This window comes from Centroberyx gerrardi, chromosome 10, assembly GCF_048128805.1.
Source record: "Centroberyx gerrardi isolate f3 chromosome 10, fCenGer3.hap1.cur.20231027, whole genome shotgun sequence".
Taxonomy (NCBI): Eukaryota; Metazoa; Chordata; class Actinopteri; order Beryciformes; family Berycidae; genus Centroberyx; species Centroberyx gerrardi.
In genome coordinates, this window is record NC_136006.1 from 14,993,229 (window position 1) to 15,012,201 (window position 18,973).

At 40.9% G+C, this 18,973-nt stretch overlaps 1 protein-coding gene across 2 annotated transcripts; it reads left to right on the forward strand.

Moving 5' to 3' along the window:
* Positions 1-6,581: 6,581 nt before the first annotated feature.
* Positions 6,582-17,970, forward strand: ttc21b (tetratricopeptide repeat domain 21B). 2 transcript variants are annotated; one of them, XM_071925290.2, is made up of 29 exons: positions 6,582-6,824; positions 7,192-7,321; positions 7,451-7,561; positions 7,676-7,842; positions 8,031-8,153; positions 8,525-8,682; positions 9,452-9,536; positions 9,672-9,770; positions 9,909-10,101; positions 10,212-10,309; positions 10,729-10,929; positions 11,557-11,686; positions 11,776-11,933; positions 12,177-12,401; positions 12,943-13,181; positions 13,715-13,787; positions 14,036-14,146; positions 14,231-14,369; positions 14,713-14,819; positions 14,932-15,120; positions 15,411-15,521; positions 15,604-15,685; positions 15,854-16,004; positions 16,097-16,258; positions 16,422-16,617; positions 16,989-17,213; positions 17,380-17,500; positions 17,604-17,671; positions 17,762-17,970. In XM_071925290.2, the coding sequence occupies exons 1-29, from the start codon at positions 6,801-6,803 to the stop codon at positions 17,837-17,839; spliced, it is 3,954 nt and encodes a 1,317-aa protein (XP_071781391.2). In that variant the 5' UTR covers positions 6,582-6,800; the 3' UTR covers positions 17,840-17,970. The 2 variants fall into 2 exon arrangements, with proteins under 2 accessions (XP_071781391.2, XP_078142156.1); XM_078286030.1 differs by having other exon boundaries at positions 15,854-16,001.
* Positions 17,971-18,973: the final 1,003 nt, after the last annotated feature.

The following is an 18,973-nucleotide window of genomic DNA, read 5'->3' on the forward strand; positions in this document are numbered from 1 at the left end:
GAAAAGCCAAAAGAATAAAGATTACATGTACCTCAAGGATGGCTGCAAAATATTCATTTCTTTCATTGAACCTATATGAAAAACGTGTATAAATTATGTAATTTCAACTTCTCAACATCACTTAGCTGAAAGTTGTTTGTATAAATTATAGCAACACTTATGTATTGTTTTTGTTTTTATTATTGCTTGTAATTTTTTAGTCTGAATTCTATATTGAAACCAATAAACACACACACACACTCCATTGACTACATTTACCTTAACCTACACCACTACATGCCTAACCTTAACCCTTAGCCTAACCATAACCTAATCCCATTTCTAACCATAACCCTAAAACCAACTCCTGACCCTCAAATAGCCTCTTGAAGAAGTGAAGACCGGCCAAAATGACCTCACTTCGCAAACATGTCCTCACTCTGGAGGTTTAAAACTCAAATTGGTCCTCATAAAGATAGAAGTACAGGAACATACACATATACACACACACAAAAATATGCCACAGGGAAATAAATGAACAGATCATAGTGAGTGAGGAAGATATTCTCCCAGGGTTGAAGCCAACTGACCAAAATTTGGTTCATTATATATAATCAACTAATCTTGCATAGCCACACCTCCATCTCAAACAAACAGACGTCTGGAGAACTTCTCATCAGAAAATTTTGTATAAGCCATTCGATTGGCTCCGAGTTTGAAAACACACATATCGGAAACAACACCTCTGGTGTGTCTTTCTGTCCAGATAGAAACCATTTTCCTTTTTTAGTTAGCTACACTAAAAATACTTGCTTCTGTTTTGTCAGAAGTTGCTCTCGACATCAAAATAGGGATGTAATTGTGTGTTAACCAACAGGCTACAGTAAAAGTTTGATTTATCAAACCTGGCTGACAGCCTGTGATGCATTACATGGAGAGAGAAATGTAGTTTTAGTGGTTTGCCCTCCCATGTCAGTAATGGTGGAACAGGTAGCCGCTCTAAAGGGATTGACGCTGCATTATGCTGTTCAAAATTCAGAGGAAGACGCGAAAATAAAGAGTGGTGAATGTTCTGTTGTCTTCGGTTGTTCAGTAGTTGCTAATAAGACAATACACAGCTGAGCACCAGCGCCATGCTTCGCCCTAGCCCAATTTTATTGGTTTGAGGCATGACGACAGCCCACAGCGTCTCCGCCCTTTTCTAACCAACTCTGCTTGAATTTCTCCAGACCTCAGTTTCTTTGACACGGAGGTGTGGCTATGCAAGATTACAAATCTTATGGACAACTCATAACTCATCGACCTGTAAAGTAACTCACTCACTCACTCACTCACTCACTCACTCACGGTTAGCCTATCTGTCCCCTAGCGGCCGTTAGGAGGCATGGCAATGTCTACAGACACTGAGCAGGATCATTCACTGCTGATCATTCACGACACTGCTGAACTATGTAGGTTGCTTCACATCTATGACACTGTATGTCCCTGTTTTTTTTGCAACTGAATGGATGAAGACTCTGCTGTCAGCTTTCATGCCTACGTTCTTTGCTTAAGGACTCAACATTAACTGTAAAATACTTTTTGCCACAGACATAGCAACCACTTTCTTCAATCAGAATGACCCTGCTATTATCTGCACGCCACCCTGTTTGGTCTGTCTCTTCAAACCTCCTGTTAATGCTTCTGTTCTGTTTTATCTTAATGACACTGACCCATTTTTTTCTGTGCAGTTTGACTGACTGCTTATCTTGCCAGAATATGTAAATACATCTCAAGAAAATTATCCAGTCACTGCCTTTTTATATATAAACAGGTTGGTCTCATTTCTGGAAAACTGGAGGGAGTAGTGAAAGTTCTCAGGCTTAACTGATGGAGGGCAAAAAAGAGCATATTTGAATGCTGTCATTCAGTGATAGATCCCTTCATTTGTCTTTTTATCATGTGAAACTGTATACTTTGAAATCTGTTGCAGTTTGGAGTCATTTTGATTTTTTAATTTTTGAATTGATATGTGAATACCCATTGCCTTTACTGTGCTATACAGCATCAGTCTCAGACTCTGGAAATATTTGCTTTGAGATTGTACAACTGCTTGGCATCTTCTCGGGTACCATCAATTTAACACTCTGTAACATGCATCTTACTTTGTCCACCAGAAAAGGTCATTTATTTCATACATTCGAGTCAGTGTGCAGCAACAGGAACGAATCCAGCTAATCTTAACCTGATCATTGTGGATGGGTGAGAAGCAGGTGTCTGGTGCCTGTCTCTGAAGGCATGTACACTCATCATAATGTTACTGTCAAATGCCTATCTCCTTCTCCCTGACATGCATGGCTGACACTTGTTTCATCAGCGTTACACTGGTCAAGAAAGGTTGATTAATCAACCTTTGCCTCTGTTGAAGTTAATGTCAGGCAATGTCATTGGCAAAGGCTTAGCAAAGACCACATTTCTGGGTTCAGGTGTAATGTTTTGTTTTGCAAGAATCTGATATGCAAAGTCCAATTTTAAAATCCGAACATACCTACAATATATTCAGAGAATGTCTATTTTACATTAAAATACACTATTCTTAATGTGTTTATTTATAATAGGATTTACAAGTGAGTATTTTTTTTATTTTAGGAATAACATTGTGGATATTTATCCAATACTAATGGTGGATATTTAAGAGCTGACAACGTGTTTCAACTTTATTCCCACTTGTTTGGTAAACTAACGTCATGGATGTCAGTAAGTCAGGGATGGACAATCATCAGACTCATGATAATTCTCAGTTGAAAGGACTTAATTGGGAAAGATGTATCTCAAGTACTAACCACATAGATAATTGCAGAAGCATTAAGCATTAGCTTTTCCAGTTATAAGCTTTATGACTTTTACAATGCAGATAGCTACCAAACCGCAATCAGCATTAGTGTCATTTCAGAACCTGGAAATGTCTAATTTCTCAGTGTCCATTTCATGTGCAAAATCTAATGAGCACTCAATTGTAAATGGTTCAACTTTCATTGATCTCTCTCTCTAGGGTTTCTTGGGATTTTGAAAGCACTTATGATTGTGAGACTTAAAGCGAATTATCCTGAGTGACATTGTTGTATATAACAAGAGAATTGGCAATATATGGAAGGATTTTGTTCATAATAAATTTGACATTGTTTTGTGGTCAACACTGACCAAGAAGAATGTTTTAGAATGACAAAATTGTGCTGGTTTATGACATTTTTATTTTGTGTACTGTATGTATCAGCAAACATCTGTTTGTCAAGAGGCTATAATCTGGTTTCTGAGTGGCGCTTTGTGGCTCCTGCCGGAAGCTATTAGCATCTTAAGTGGGTGGAACATTTTATTAATTATTAATCATAGTCCAAACATTCAACACAGTCCAACATCGCTTTTACCTAGTGTGGCTGCTGAATCTTGAGGGCAGTAAACAAGAGGCTGATGGCAAAGTGCTGATTATTTCTGCCATTCCGTTTCACAATGATGATGTGATTATCAGTCTGCACCACACCCACTCACAGTGCTTTATGGTTCACATGTTGTTTTCCTGACAAGCATTGTCAGTACAACAAAGATTGAGCTGTCTGAATAAATGTTTTCCAGTATGCCCTCAAAAGTCAGAACCTTACAATGAAACTAAATAGACATACGTATATATATTATTAGATATTTAAATGAAAATGTCAAAAGATTCCTATTTTGTACAATTTTTCTTTGCTTATAATGTAAAAAAAGATGAGGCCTACTGTAATGAGGGCAAATTCGCTACGAATTGTGGCCCAAGACTAAAACCAGCACGCAGCCCCACTGATGGCAACAGGTGGGGTTACAGAACGTTTATTTTGAAGGACCATTAAATCAAGAGTGATTCTGCAGATTCTCCTCGCCTGTTGCCCAGCAACATGACATCAAGCTCCTGCGTTTGACTGATCAGCTGGTTCCACGTTGCCTTAACAGGGAGGAGGGTGGGATGTTGCTCTGCCTTCCCCTCCCTCATGTCTACCTAGCCAGGCAATAATATGTGAACATGTTACAGTATGTGAAAACATGTGTATTTTGGTGGCAGCCAGAGCCTGGGCTCCTGCCACTGGCGTGCATGGAAAAGTAAAGTGAAAAATAAAGCAGAGAGAAATCTGAGAAAGCTATCCATAACAGCTCTGTAATTTTATTTGCTGTAGATAGATGGGAAGAAAATCCCATTAGACAGATATTGGTGAGTTCCCCTCCACCTTCACTGTGCTAACACACACACACACACACACACACACACATGAAACATACACACACTCTTTCTCGACCACTCAGTCAATCACTCACCCAGTCTCACTCACTCACTCTCTCTCTATCTATCTCTCTCTCTCTCTCTCTCTCTCTCTCTCTCTCACACACACACACACACACACACACACACACACACACACACACATACACACACAAACACACACAAAACATAGACAAACACAAATACTGCAGCTTATAGACAATACCTTGGCCAGGTTAGCAGGCATACCCAGAATAGGAGATTGCATCTGATGCTATGGAGTTAAATTCTCCCTTATTTATGTTTAGTCATCAGATATTACAACCAAAGACCGTTTAGTTTACACAATTACCCTGAAAATGTCAGCCCTGGACACAAATGACAGTCTCTGACCATCAATACATTAGCCTTTTATGAGGGTAAATGAACACATCCATGTGTGTACTGAAGTGCAAAGCCATCAAATCTGATGCATGTTTTTGCTACACATATAGAAAAAGAAATAAAGGAGTTCATTAGCAAGTGAGCTGCTTTTATTATTGAGTATGGCTCTTTGATCAATAAGGGCCTGTACAAACCACAATGGATATAGCCATTAGAATGCTATAGCAGTAGCCTATATCCCAGGGGATACATATTCCACAGTCTCTGCTCTAATAGGTTTTCAGATGCATTCTTTGTAAGTGCAACAACACATGCAGTATTTATTTCTCTTTGCTAAGTACAACACCTCTATTATCTACCATGTAACTACTCTGTATGAGTATTATTCAAAAATAGAGTTTATTTCATTGTAATTTTAAAAAAGACAAATTCCAGGTTAAGGGTATAGATTAATATTTTCATTTTGGTTAATGGAAAAGTATTGTGTTGTTATTTATTCTGGTGAAACAAGCACCAACCATACGGGTTAAATGTTGTGTGCTAAACTGTGTGGTACAGCACACGGTCGTTTACCACTGCTGCACATGCTCAGAGCTCAATACCAACCTGATTTACTCTTCCACTGATGTGTGCTGCAGTGAGTAATGATTATGTGCCAAAGCTAGTGCTAAACAGTATCTGACAAGGCATGGAAAGGTCTCCCTTGGGACAGTTGTCCTGTGCCCATGCTGGACATTGGCTGCTCCTGCCATGGACTCAGCCCTGCTCTGCACTCTAGACATCAACAGTTAGTATTTCACAATCAATGCATTGTGTTGCATAACATTCGTCCCCCAATTATCACTGGCTGGAAATATGTTTCCGTTGCACATGATGAATAAAACTATAGTAAGTAGCCTATAAGTGAGAGTATGTTTCATGGTTTGAATGACATGAACAAAACCTTGTGCTTTATCTTATAGACAAAGATCATGCTGATCTGTGACAAATATAAATTTTATAAAATTTGTAAAATTGACATTATCTCTAAATTTCTGTCCTGCATTCAACTGATGGTGAAGTGTGTGTCTGGCAGGCAGATGGCCAGCCCAGCTCTAGTGATCACATTAATCCAACCCAGGGAGATGGCTCCATTTATTTCCATACATTCAAAGTAGGTTAACCTTACTTTTACATGCAGTGATTTTGTCTGCATGCTGCTTCAAATGCCGTAGACATCAAAACGTGCTATCATACATTATTATGGTGCATGGAAGAATTCTATTACGTAAAAACACAGTTTAATTGTTAATAGATTTGAAAATCAGTGAGTTGTAGAATAGGCCTGTATGTGTATAATTAGTAAATTGGATCTCTCCCTCTTCACCCAATGTTGTGGTTTTCCACAAGGAGGGAACACACTTCAACAGCCACGACATGTCAATGTGCCTTGGGGCTTGGACAGTGTTAGTAACTGGTATTGTCCTTGCTCTTATTGGGAGACTATCTGCCCAGGATTAATGCGCCTCCTCAGCTTCAGTAAATGCTGTGTAACCCAAGACTCTCAAAGATAAAACAAAACATTTAATCAAAGTAGCCTGTGTGTGTGTGTGTGTGTGTGGGGTGTGGTGTGGTGTGGTGTGTGTGTGTGTGTGTGTGTGTGTGTGTGTGTGCTTTGCATAAAGCTGAATTGCCTAGTTAAAGACTGTCTTATAAGCCCAATTGTGACAGTTTCAGAACAGGGTATAAAAATCACAACAAGCATGCACATATCAACATATTATGTCTTTAGTGTTGTCTCTGTTGCTGTTTTTTTATTTGTTTTATTATTATTTTGTTTGCTGTTTTGTGCATATCGCCTACTCTATTTTGTAGTATCCGCTGAGTTACAGTAAGACTGATTTTTTTTTTTTTCTGTGAAAGAATGACTGCGCCACCTGGCGATGAAAAGGAGAAACTACTAGCTGAAGCTGTAAAGATGGCGGCTGAGGTTGTTACTAAGTTACCGGGCAACGCCAAGTAGTTGGTGCAAGATGGCGAAAACGCAACGAAAAAGCTCGAGTTATTTTTTACCAGAGCAATAATATTGTATCGAATACAGAGGATACAACCCAATCCAGTGTAAAAAGGGAAGAAACAAATCTTTTTTTGCGTCAGTAGTGCTGAAAAGACACAAACGGTTTTAGCCGAGATGGAGGACGAGGAGACGACGTTGGTAAGCTGACATGTTTTAATGATACAACGTAAATAAAGGAATCAAACGAAAGCGACCTGTAGAATCAGTGAACTAGTGTTACAATTCAGCGAGATCAGTTTTCAGGCAAAATGATACAGAGAAGGCTGAGTGAGAGAGAGTTGCTCGTAAGGCCTGGGATTGTAACCGTACAGTTGCTGTAAGGCTATCTGGTGCTGTGGGAACATGAAATATTTTAGTTTACTGTACCGAACCCTTGTACGTCGTACAAACTGCTGCGTTTTGCTACTACAGTGTAGTACATGGAACTATTAAGTCGTTGCCAATACCAACCATACTAGTCTTAAACTCCTGCAAACAGTTCCGTGTTTATGTTTCCTCCCCCTAGGGTCTGATCAATTACTATTGCTATGAAAAATATTACAACCATGTGGTAAACGCTGCAGCTGGTGCTCTAAGGAAATTCAGCAATAATCCAATCTACAGTTTTTTCCATGCGTATGGGACTCTAATGCAAGGTAAGCACATTGGCCATTAAATAATTACCTTTACTCCTGATCACATAAAGAAACAATGTCTTTTTCTGGATAGACAAGTGTTTCTTTGTCACGTGGCATCTATGCACATCTGTCATTGTTTGACCACAGATCAAATTCAAGGAGCCATAGCAGAGTTGGAGATGATAAGAGACAGCAGAGATGTGTCCCTCTGCACGTTGATGGCCCTTGTCTATGCTGAGAAAAAAAAGGCAAACCCAGGTAAACCAACAAGAATCTTTTATTTATGTCACTGTCGTTGCCTTTTGTCCAGGCCTTTGTAAAGACTGTACACGCTGACCAGCGATGCTCTAATAAGTGTCTCTGTGTTGACAGACCGAGAAGTCACTCAAGAGCTTGACGCTAAGGTAAAAGAGGATCGTAAAAGTGCATCTCCCAAGAGTCTTTACTATGCTGGGATGTTTCTTTGGCTACTGGGTCGAAACGATAAAGCAAGGGAATACATAGAGAGAATGATCAAACTCTCCAACGGCTCTAGAGAGGTGAGATTTGGATTTTTGTCATGTCTGTTTGAGAAAATGAATCAATATTGTGTTTCCATATGCATATGGGACCTTCCACTTTACATAATGTGAGTGGAATGATGAGTTGTCCATTTGTGTCATGCCCCCAGTCTGGCTTCTCATTTATTTGCACTTTTGTAAAATTTGGATTGATGTCTATTGTTCAGGGGATAATCCTAAAAGCCTGGATAGATCTGACATCAAGTAAAGACGCATATGCCAAAAAGGCTGGAAAATACTTTGACGAGGGACTGAGAGAGAGAGCAGATGTTTTTGCCCTGATGGGAAAGGTAAGATGGGAAACAGACCTATAACAAATAGTATTGCTGTCATTTCTTGTATTTCCTATGGTGCTTACAATACTTATTGTGTCTCAGTGCTAATCGACTAAGAACTGGATTTAAAGTGTCCCTTGCCATCATTGTGATTGCTGTATTTTTACAGTTTACTACAGCTATTGTGTCTTACTGTTCTCTCAGACAGGATATATTATTTGCTTTACTCCTCTATAACTTTACAACAATCTCTTTGCAATTGTTGCTTTCTGATAAATAATTACCTTTACTCCTGTTTCATTCAGTTGAACAGTAACAGGCTTTCATTAATGCTGACCACTGGCACGGTACATGATACACCCTAAGTGACGTTTTGTCTGTCCCAGGCACAATACTGTGAATATCGTCAGAATTACTCTGGAGCGTTGGAGATGGTTAACCAAGTCATTGTTAGTTTCCCTGGATTCTTGCCTGCGCTGATCAAGAAGATGAAGCTGTTACTCAGCCTGCAAGACTGGGAGCAAACCATAGATGCAGCACAGAGGTAACTGACTAGGTGGTTTGGAGGTTACTATTGAATTATATACACACAAAGGTTAGGGGTTCTGTCACGCACTGTCACATCCTATTCACTCCAAGCTCACCTGCACACTCTTCCCTAGTCTCATAAAATCATACATCCTAAAAAGGAGGTGTGATTTCTCTCTTTGGTGAGATCAGAAACCATAAAAGCATTTGTAATCAGCGGCAGCGATGTAAGGAAAGACACAGTCAGCCTTTGCAAATGGCTCAGCATTCAAGTGCAAATGAAAAACTAGCGTGATGCCTCAAACCAGTGCATACTGACTAAGCCATTGTTCCTGCTTGCTCGCCCCTCTGGACCTCGGCCAGTGCCAGGCAGCATAAAAAGGCCTTTGAGCTGAAGCGCTAGAGTCACACACATTTCCCAGGATTCACTGCTTCAGGTTCTATGAACAGGAGGAAGAGTGATCACTCAGGTGGAGCCAAATCCTAAAGGCGTTGAGCCAAGTCCCGAGCCACTGTGGTTGTCCTGCTGAGCATTAGTGTTGTGAATTGTGGGGGGGGGGTGCAAGTAGTGCACAGTATACATCCTTTGCTGGCCAGGACCATTCATAAATGGATACCCAGTGCGCGTAATTCCCTTCTTAGTTTTAATCTCATTTGTCTGTGCACTCAATACAGTACCTCAGCAGTATCAGATATTCTATTACCACCAATCAAAGAAATCTAACCTTATTTAGACGTATTGTAGGAGACGGTGTTCACTTACTGGACTTTGTGTCATATTTCAGGCTTTTACAGAGGGATAAAAATAACCTGGAGGCTCTGAGGATGCTAGCTCTACACTCGTTATGTAGAGATGGCGATATTACTGAGGTAAAGTTCATCCATCATCACATCCTCACACCTTGAACCTTGAAGGAATCAGAATACATTTCTAAGTACCGGTAATTTATGATCTAGTAGTGGCAATCAATTAATGGGAAATTGTTTTTATATCCCCCTCGCCAGTCGGTGAAGCAGCTTTCAAACCTCATCAGCAGCGTGGACCTTCTAGAGCCTCACAACCCCGAGCTTTTGTACAGGATGTCTCTAGCCTTCACCCGTGTTGTAAGACGCCTCTCACTCTTCACTTTCCACATTATCGATGCTACAATTTCAAGCTACTTCACTTTAGAACAGGTCCTCAACTTCTATGAGATGTCAGCATTTGGCCTTCTGTCATGTCTCCATTTGTTTCCTTAACAGTGTGGACGAAATGAGAAGGTGATTGAGCAGACCCACAGGATGGTGGAGAGAGCCTTCTCTCTGGCATCAGGGGACTCAGATCTGGCCACAGAGCTCGGCTACCAGATGGTGCTTCAGGGCAGAATCAAGGAGGCCATGAAGTGGTACAAGACTGCTATGACTTTGGATGAGACTAGTGTTTCTGCTTTGACAGGTACCTGGACATGTCACAGTGATTAATCCACTGTCTACACAACATTCTGCATTGTAACGTTTTCTAATTTCTGAAGATTTCACGTTTTACAAAATTCCGCTCTCACACAGGTATTATTCGCTGCCAGCTGATAGAGGGCCACATAGAAGATGCGGAGCAACAGTTGGAATTCCTCACAGAGATCCAGCAATCTATTGGAAAATCAGGGGTGAGGTCTATATTTAAATGCTGCTTTTGAATGCATTTTGAAGACTTCATCAAACGGCACCAAATCACGACATGTCCTTTACTCTATTAGGAGTTTCCTAGAGCTAGAGGCTTATGACTCATGGGTTACCATGGTTCAGAATCGTTTACTTTGCTTTGAAAAACTGTTTGTTAAGCGCTAAGCAGGAGCATCCGGCAGGATGAGCAACAGCTGGTCCTGTAGGTCTTCAGTATTAGGACTTCAGTTATTCTTCCTGGGAGACTTTTCATTTTGTGTTGGTGTCTTAAATCCATCTCTCTGAGGGGAATACCTTCCTCTACCTCTTTTATTTCATCTCCCTTTTTTCATTATCTCTGCCTTTTACTCAATTTTTATTTTTTTTATTTTTTTTTATAAATCTTTCCCTTTTACCCTAATAGGAGCTACTATACCTGCGTGCTGTGCTGGCGGTGAAGAAGCGTCGGCCCCAGGAAGACGTGACCAACCTGCTGAACGATGCAGTGGACACACACTTTAACACGCTGCAGGGTTTACCTCTGGGAGTGGAGTACTTTGAGAAGCTCAACCCTGACTTTCTGCTGGAGATCGTCAAAGAGTACCTAGCACTGTGTCCTGCTAAGGTACGACTAGGAGACTCAGGGACGACAGGGTGTCCTTAAAAAGTCTTAAAATGTCTATTTAAATTCCAGGCCTTATAATGTCTTAAATACATTTAGATATACTGTATCTTTAAAAGGTGAATGCACATTGCATACAAATGAAATCTAATGTTGCCGTTCCGTCCATAATTTCTACATTGAGGCGCTGCAAGAAAGCTTCTGGGAAAAACTGATGTGGGACCTTCACTCCAATTGTCTAAATATTTGTGGGACAACATAGTAGGTTTAAATCCTGTCAAAGTTTTGTTTCCATCATAAGTCTTTGCTGCAGTTCTCAGTGCTAAAAATATTGCACTTATGTAGTACTGAACAATTCCAATATGGTGCTGAACAATTTCATTTTTTGATTGTTCGCTGAGGAAAAATTATTTGAATTAGTTAATGTCAGCAATGTATTGATCTCTCCACATTTCTAGCAAGAAATCAGTCCAGACTCATACACCTATAGTCCCTTAGGATTGTGTTTTTCATTTTACACATTTGGAGACGGGGGGTTTATGCATAATTACATCTCATGTAGTGAGACTCACCGTGAAAAGGTTTGAGACCCTCTGCAGTAGGTAACCAGTGTTCCTGTCTGTGCTCCAGCCTCCAGCCCCGGGCCAGCCTCCTGCTCCTCAGCTCCAGCACTGTGCCTCTGTGCTGGATACTGTGGTCAAGATTGTGCCAGGTCTCCTCCAGGGAGTCTTTCTGTCAGCCAAAGTCAGATTCCAGTCTGGTGAGGATTGCATTAAAATGTTAGAAAATGTGTATTGGCTTTTTTCTATAGATGCTATTTTTAACTGTGTTGCTGCTGTCTTTATTCAGGTGATGTTGAAGCTGCGCAGAGCAGTCTACATCATTGCCTGGACCAGTGTCCGTCTCATGCAGACGCTCATCTGCTAATGGCGCAGATCCACCTGCTGCAGGGGAACTTTAAACTGTGTTCCCAGTCTCTTGAACTCTGCCTCAGCCATAACTTTGAGGTAAAATCAAAATCAAAACAATAGTGTCAGCAGTCTCTTATCCGCCTATGTGCATTCAGGCTCTTATTTTAACCAAGGCAGTGGATACAAATCTGCAACTTTAATGGTGAGTGTTATTACTGGCTGGAATCAGGAACTCAGCAACAGAATTATGTAAAAGACCTGGACAATATTGATATTGGGTAACTGTCTTTCTCAGGAATCCTCTTTGTATTGATTGGACTGACGTGTTGTCCGTTCCAGGTTCGAGAACACCCCATGTACCACCTGATCAAGGCTCAAGCCCAGAAGAAAATGGGTGAGCTGACGGGGGCCATCCAGACCTTGCAGATGGCCATGAGTCTCCCTGGGGTCCACAGGGCCGGATCCTCATCCAAGTCCAAGAACAAGAAGATTGAGCTGAGTCCTGCTGACTGTGTGTCTGTCTTCTTGGAGTTAGCCGAGGCCCTCTGGCTCAATGGAGAACAGGTAAAACAGTGAGTTTTAAAGTAAGAGGGCTGGTACATACTTATATCCTGTGTAATTTAAAACACACAAGATATTGTACAGTGAAAAAAAGGCATGCTTTATACACTAGCAGTCAAAAGTTTGGACACAGCATTTTTCTTTATTTTTTACTATTTTTTCACATTTTAGAATAATAGCTAAGACATCAAAACTATGAAATAACAAATGGAATTATGCACAGTGACCAAAAAAGTGTTAAACAAATCAAAATTATCTTATATTTTAGATTCTTTAAAGTAGGCATCCTTTACCTTGATGGAAAGGCAAAGGCTTCAGAAAGAAATTCATACATAGGCGTCAACTTCATTATTTATATTTGTCTAAGAAACACATTTCGAGCATTTAAGCAGAAGCGTTTAGATCAAAATGGCTTGAAGATAATGAAAAACATAGTACATTCAGTCAGGTGTGTCAGGTAGTGTATGTACTATTGTTTTTTAGTTTACAATGAGTGTTGTTAAAGGTTTTCATTTCAAGTTTATGCATGGATTTAATATTTCAGCATGAAGCAGCCAAGGTGATGCAGGATGCCATCAACGAGTTCTCAGGAACCCCCGAGGAGCTGCGTGTCACCATTGCCAATGCTGACCTGGCCCTGCTGCGTGGCGACACAGAGCTGGCACTGAGCATGCTCAGAAACATTACCCCTGAGCAGCCCTACTACATCCAAGCCAAGGGGAAAATGGCAGACATATATCTCAACCACAGGAAAGAGAAACGTCTGTACGCTAGCTGTTACAGGTGAGCAGCACATCTGGATCCAAACAAACAAATAAAAGCACATCTAAATCTGAAAGAGACAATATTGCTTTGTGTTAGTAGCTGAACACGTGAGCACATATCACACTCTATCTGACCCCGATGCGTAGCAAGTGTCTGGCTTGAGCAGTAACGGCTGAGCGTGGTACAGTCAAATACCACTTATCTTTTCTAGTGCTCCAGATAACCATGACTCCTGGCCACCCAGTCATAGTGTCACATTTCATCCAGTTGAGTCCGTAGTAGGATTTAGAAGGCCACAAGCTCAAAGTGAATCAAGTGAAAATCACTCATGCAGCAAAGCTATAATGTGCAAAGCTGCCTCCAGTGCTCCAGAAGTGTGCCAATAGTCCTCTCCTGTTCTCTGGTGCTATACTTGCGTTGCCAGGCATTCCCACACTGAGACACTACTAAGAAGTAATTAAGCATGAATGAACCTCAGAACAGAGACACGTGTATAATGAAGTGCTACACCATAACTGAGCTCTAATGTGCTATCTCTGTCTTTTCCCCAGAGAAATGGTGGAGAAGCTGCCCAGCCCTCACACATATCTCTTGCTAGGCGATGCTTACATGAACATTCAAGAAGTAAGTAGATGAGATGCAAGTTACTGTTTATTTATCCCAAAACAACAGGTTTTGTTTAGATGTTGGCTAACTTGGCATGGCTTTTAAGGTGTTTGCCGTGTGTTCACAACATGACGTAAATATTGAAATGTATTAGATTCTCCAAATAATGTTTAGAAAAATGTCACATCAACAACAGACTGTGTTATCATGTCCATACACACAAATGCAGAGCCACATCACTCACCGTAAGATGTGTTTATCCTCAGCCAGAGAAAGCCATTGAGGTCTACGAACAGGCTCTGAAGAAAAACCCCAAAGAAGGCGCTTTAGCCAGCAAGATTGGGAAAGCCCTCGTCAAGACTCATAACTATGTCAAGGTTTGTAATGAACACTCAGCCAAAGATAAACAGAAAATTCACGTAAGGGGACAAACCAGTTTTGACAGAGCTGTTGTTACACAGGCAATAAATTACTATGAAGCTGCACTGAAGACCGAGCAGCAGAACTTCCTCCGCTATGACCTGGCCGAGCTGCTGATGAAGATGAAGCAGTATGAGCGGTGTGAGAGAGTCCTGCATGATGCTCTGGCCCATGACCCAGGTACAGTGGAGCTGTTGAGTCTTCACAGTCTAGACTAGACTAGGTTCCCTGACTTCAAACTTGGCAATAAAGTAACAGAATAACAGAGTCCAGTAGCCAAGTCACAATAATGGTTTTTGCACAGACATGATGATGCAAATATGTGGTGCAAAAATGTAAACATCTTGATGCAAAGATGATTGGAAATGCTGTTTATGTTCATGCCAGACTACTGTGAACCCAAAATCAAAACATCTCTTGTTACTGTTTAGGTATTTTTAGAAAAATGAAAAACACATTGCTGGTTGGTTTTGATATGATGAATTTATTGTTTTGTTGTGCTTTTTCCTTTTGATCTTCCCAGTGAATGAACTGCCAGCACTCACAGATGACTGTCGTTATCTGGTCCTGTTAGCAAAGGTCCAAAATAAGGTTGACAAAAACGAAGACGCTTTACTTTCCCTACAAAGAGTAAGTGGTTCCAGTTTCTCTGTTTCTCTGAGACTCTTATATCATCCGTTCGCATTTTGGATCACAATTTTGCATGGATTACATAATGAGGTTGTGTCTCTGCTGTGTGTAGGCCCGGGATGTGCAGGCCAAGGTGCTGAAGCGGGTGCAGTTGGAGCAGCCTGACGCCGTCCCCATGCAGAAGCAGCTTGCTGCTGAGATCTGCGCTGAGATCGCTAAACACTACACAAGTCAGAGGGGCTATGAGAGAGCAGTCAAATTCTACAAAGAAGCTCTTGTGTATTGTGAGAGTGATCGTAAGGTCAGTGCAGCTGAATCAAAAACGTCCTGTGTACTCACTGCAGCTGTAGTTGACAAGCCCTGGCATCTTTTAGAGTCTCATCCCTGTGTTTGTAAAAATGTGTTGGGCTTACTTGTTGATGGTTTGATTTAGGTGAAAGAAAAGAAAGAAAAGTACCGTTAAATGTCAAGGCACAACACTATACATGAGACAAATAGAATTCAAGCAGAAAACTAAATCCACCTTCCATTATTCCATAAAGGATGTTGTAACATTAAGTTCATTCAAATGAATGCGCCCCCTGTTCCTAGGTGATGTTGGAGTTGGCACGGCTGTACCTTACCCTAGATGAGGTGGACGCCTGCCAGGAGCAATGCAGCATCATTTTGAAGAATGACCAGTTTAATGAAGATGCGACACTGGTTTGTTCTCCCTCGATGCCATCTCAGTCTTGAGCATAATCTTTTTGGAACTCTGTAATTTCTCACTTATGTTTGTCCTTAGATGATGGCTGACCTGATGTTCAGGAAGCAAGACTATGAACAGGCCGTTTTCCACTTTCAACAACTTCTGGAGCGGAAACCAGGTGTGACAGCGCCCTGTTTGTCTTAGACTTGAATACATTACCTTCCCTCCCAAAATAGTGGAGGTTTCTTAGTTTACAAAGGAAACTTGGGGTGAATGTAAATGTGAACTGCTGATTTGATCTTCTCTAAACAGAAAGTGCAATAACTTTCACATCTGTTGTTTTCAGACAACTACCCAACACTGTCACGTCTTATTGACTTGTTGAGGAGAGCTGGGAAGCTGGAAGAAGTTCCCAGATTTCTTGATATGGCAGACAAACATTCTTCCAGGGCTAAGTTTGACCCTGGATATAACTACTGCAAAGGACTTTGTCTGTGGTAAAGTCATTCATTTAAAGTAGACTGATTCCTCAGGATTACAGTGTCATCTGTTTAGCATTATCTGATTTTAAGTTGTGCTTGCTGTTCAGGTACACAGGAGAACCTAACGATGGCCTGCGACACTTTAACAAGGCGCGGAAAGACAATGATTGGGGTCAGAATGCTGTTTACAACATGATTGAAATCTGCCTAAACCCTGACAATGACACCATGGGAGGAGAAGTATTTGAGAATCTAGATGGTGACATCGGGTGAGTTGACATAATACACGGTATGTCATACACAGCACATGCACACGCAGCACACTGACTGAAGCATTACAGTTTATAATTAGACCCTATAGATATTCTTGTATTCTAAAACATAGAGTTCACAGACTCGCCTCTAATGTGCTTCATCTTCGTCTCTCCCCAGGAACTCCACGGAGAAGCAGGAGTCGGAGCAGCTTGCCGTGCGAACAGCCGAGAAGCTGCTGAAGGAGTTAAAGCCCCAGACACCCGGTGGACACTTGCAGCTCCGCATATTGGAGAACTACTGCTTCCTGGCTACTAAACAGAAGGCCAACGTGGAGAAAGCCCTCAATGTTTTCACAGAGATTGCAAACAATGAGGTAAGCAAACTCCAGATGGTGTGCGTTACATCACACACTCCAGTGCAAATATACCCTCACCAGGATATATGCATTATTTCAGGCTCTCTCTTAGCTTTACTCATCCCATTTGGTTTAAGAGATTAAAAACTGTACAGTACATTTTATCATGCTAAACTTTGTCAGAATTTAACATCGTTTTCATTATTGTAGTTCAGTTTATTGAATTTTGTTCGTCAGAGAAACAGTGCAGATCCCTATTTAACTTAATATACTGCAATAAAGGTGGTATGGGGTAAAGGCGTATGGGTAAGGGCTGGTTAGTGGGTGGAGGTGATGCCAGGCACGTCCTGTAAGACAGCGACTAACTAGAGTTCTTTGGTTGAATTCAGAAAGACCACGTGCCGGCACTACTGGCCATGGCGACGGCTTACATGATCCTGAAACAGACTCCTCGAGCCAGGAACCAGCTCAAACGCATAGCTAAGATGAACTGGAGCATCGTTGACGCTGACGAGTTTGAGAAGAGCTGGCTGCTCCTGGCAGATATCTACATCCATTCGGGAAAGTATGACATGGCCGGGGACCTGTTAAAGAGATGCCTCCGCCATAACAAGGTCAGCACTGATAATAATGTCACTCTGCTCTAATATCTGCTAATACAATTCATGCATATATTCTTTTTCCCCTATGGTAGCAGTTCATAGGTGTTTATGATGCAGTGACCCTCGTTTATGTAAAGTGTTTTGGCACTTTGTGATGATAATTGCACTTTTCCCCCAGTCATGCTGTAAAGCTTATGAATATTTGGGCTACATAATGGAAAAAGAGCAGGCGTTCCGTGATGCTGCACTCAACTATGAACTGGCTTGGAAATATGGAAATCAGACGAACCCAACCATTGGTACGTCGGCCAAAATCATATGTCCAGTTCCATTTAGAAGGCCAAACATAATTTAGATGATTAATGATACATTTACAAGACATAATGTTTGTATTTATTTCAGGATACAAGCTTGCTTTCAACTACTTAAAAGCGAAGAGGCATGTTGATGCCATAGATGTGTGTCATAAGGTGAGAGAAGTTTTGATGTTGTGAGTTTATTCGAGTGCTTTGATCTTTTGTTTTTTTTATTCTGTATATCGTCTTTGCTTCTGTTCATAGGTTTTGGATGCTCATCCAAATTATCCAAGAATGAGAAAGGACATCTTGGACAAAGCGCGTGCTGCCCTAAGATCTTAGATTTTGGAGGCGTGTGTGTGTGTGTGTGTGAGAGAGAGAGAGAGAGAGAGAGAGTGATGGATTAAACATATTTTTATTGACAACTCAAATAAATGTAACTCTTGTTTCTGCAATAAAATTTGTGAACTAGACTGGGTCCTGTGCTTTATCGTCTTTTAATTTCAAATGAAAAGAATGAGCATTTATTTGCATTTTAGTTCTCTGGAAAATTGACTTCAACTTCTTGCCATGTACATGTCTTCTTTTTGCATATCAAGAGTATGAACACTCCGGGGTTTTAACCCTGATGGAAAGCAGTGCTAAGAGGTGCCAGGCTTAAGCACCACTGTGACTTCTTTTATTTTTTTTTTTCAAAACCAGGCACCAAATGTTTATTTGTAGTGAGTTTGGAGAGGAGTATATAAACAAACTTTACAAGGATGCAAGGGATCCTGCAGAGGGGCACAATACAGTCTAGTCTGCTTTGAGTGTGTGTAAAATTAATTAAACAGAATTGTGCTCCTCTAGTCAAGACAAGCTATTTTTCTTATCTACCTGATACTAATTAACATGATATCAATGTACTGACTTTTAAATTATTTATGGAAACTTGATGAATATTGAAAATGTTATCTTTTAATGTGATGAATATTTTAGGGGAGGTTCTAGAGTTAATGGTACTTATTTGAACAGTTTTATTTCATTTATTTTATTAATTTGAAAATAAAATCATAAAGACATGTTGGTGACTCTTAGTTTTGTGCCACAGCCCATTATTGTCTGTAGATTTAATGAAACACATCACGTTTCACACAGTCATGCTGCCAAGCATGTGAACACACTAGTGTTGGAGCGGATACACGATCTGAATTGACAATTTACTATCAGTCGTACAAACAGATTTGCCACATAGCCAGCCATTTACAGGCATGATTGGAAAAAATGTGGCATACACACTGAACTCTTTTACGCACAATGGACGAAATAAGCTGGTTTGCCTGACATGGACAGGAGGTTGTGGGGAGCACAGTCGCGACACATGGAGTCATTGTGCAAGTCTGATCTTCGCTGCAATACTTAACAAGAAAGAGCTCAAACTGGGCACCAGAGCAGGCGCCTCCGGATGGATTCAGAGTCCACGTCTTTACCCCCACA

Bases quoted from the DNA above. Each gene is read 5' to 3' on its own strand.
- ttc21b (XM_071925290.2), top strand. From the start codon at position 6,801: ATGGAGGACGAGGAGACGACGTTG. The intron at 14,147-14,230 runs GTTTGTAATGAA...GTTGTTACACAG, and splicing joins AGACTCATAACTATGTCAAG to GCAATAAATTACTATGAAGC. The intron at 15,686-15,853 runs GTGTGACAGCGC...TGTTGTTTTCAG, and splicing joins ACTTCTGGAGCGGAAACCAG to ACAACTACCCAACACTGTCA.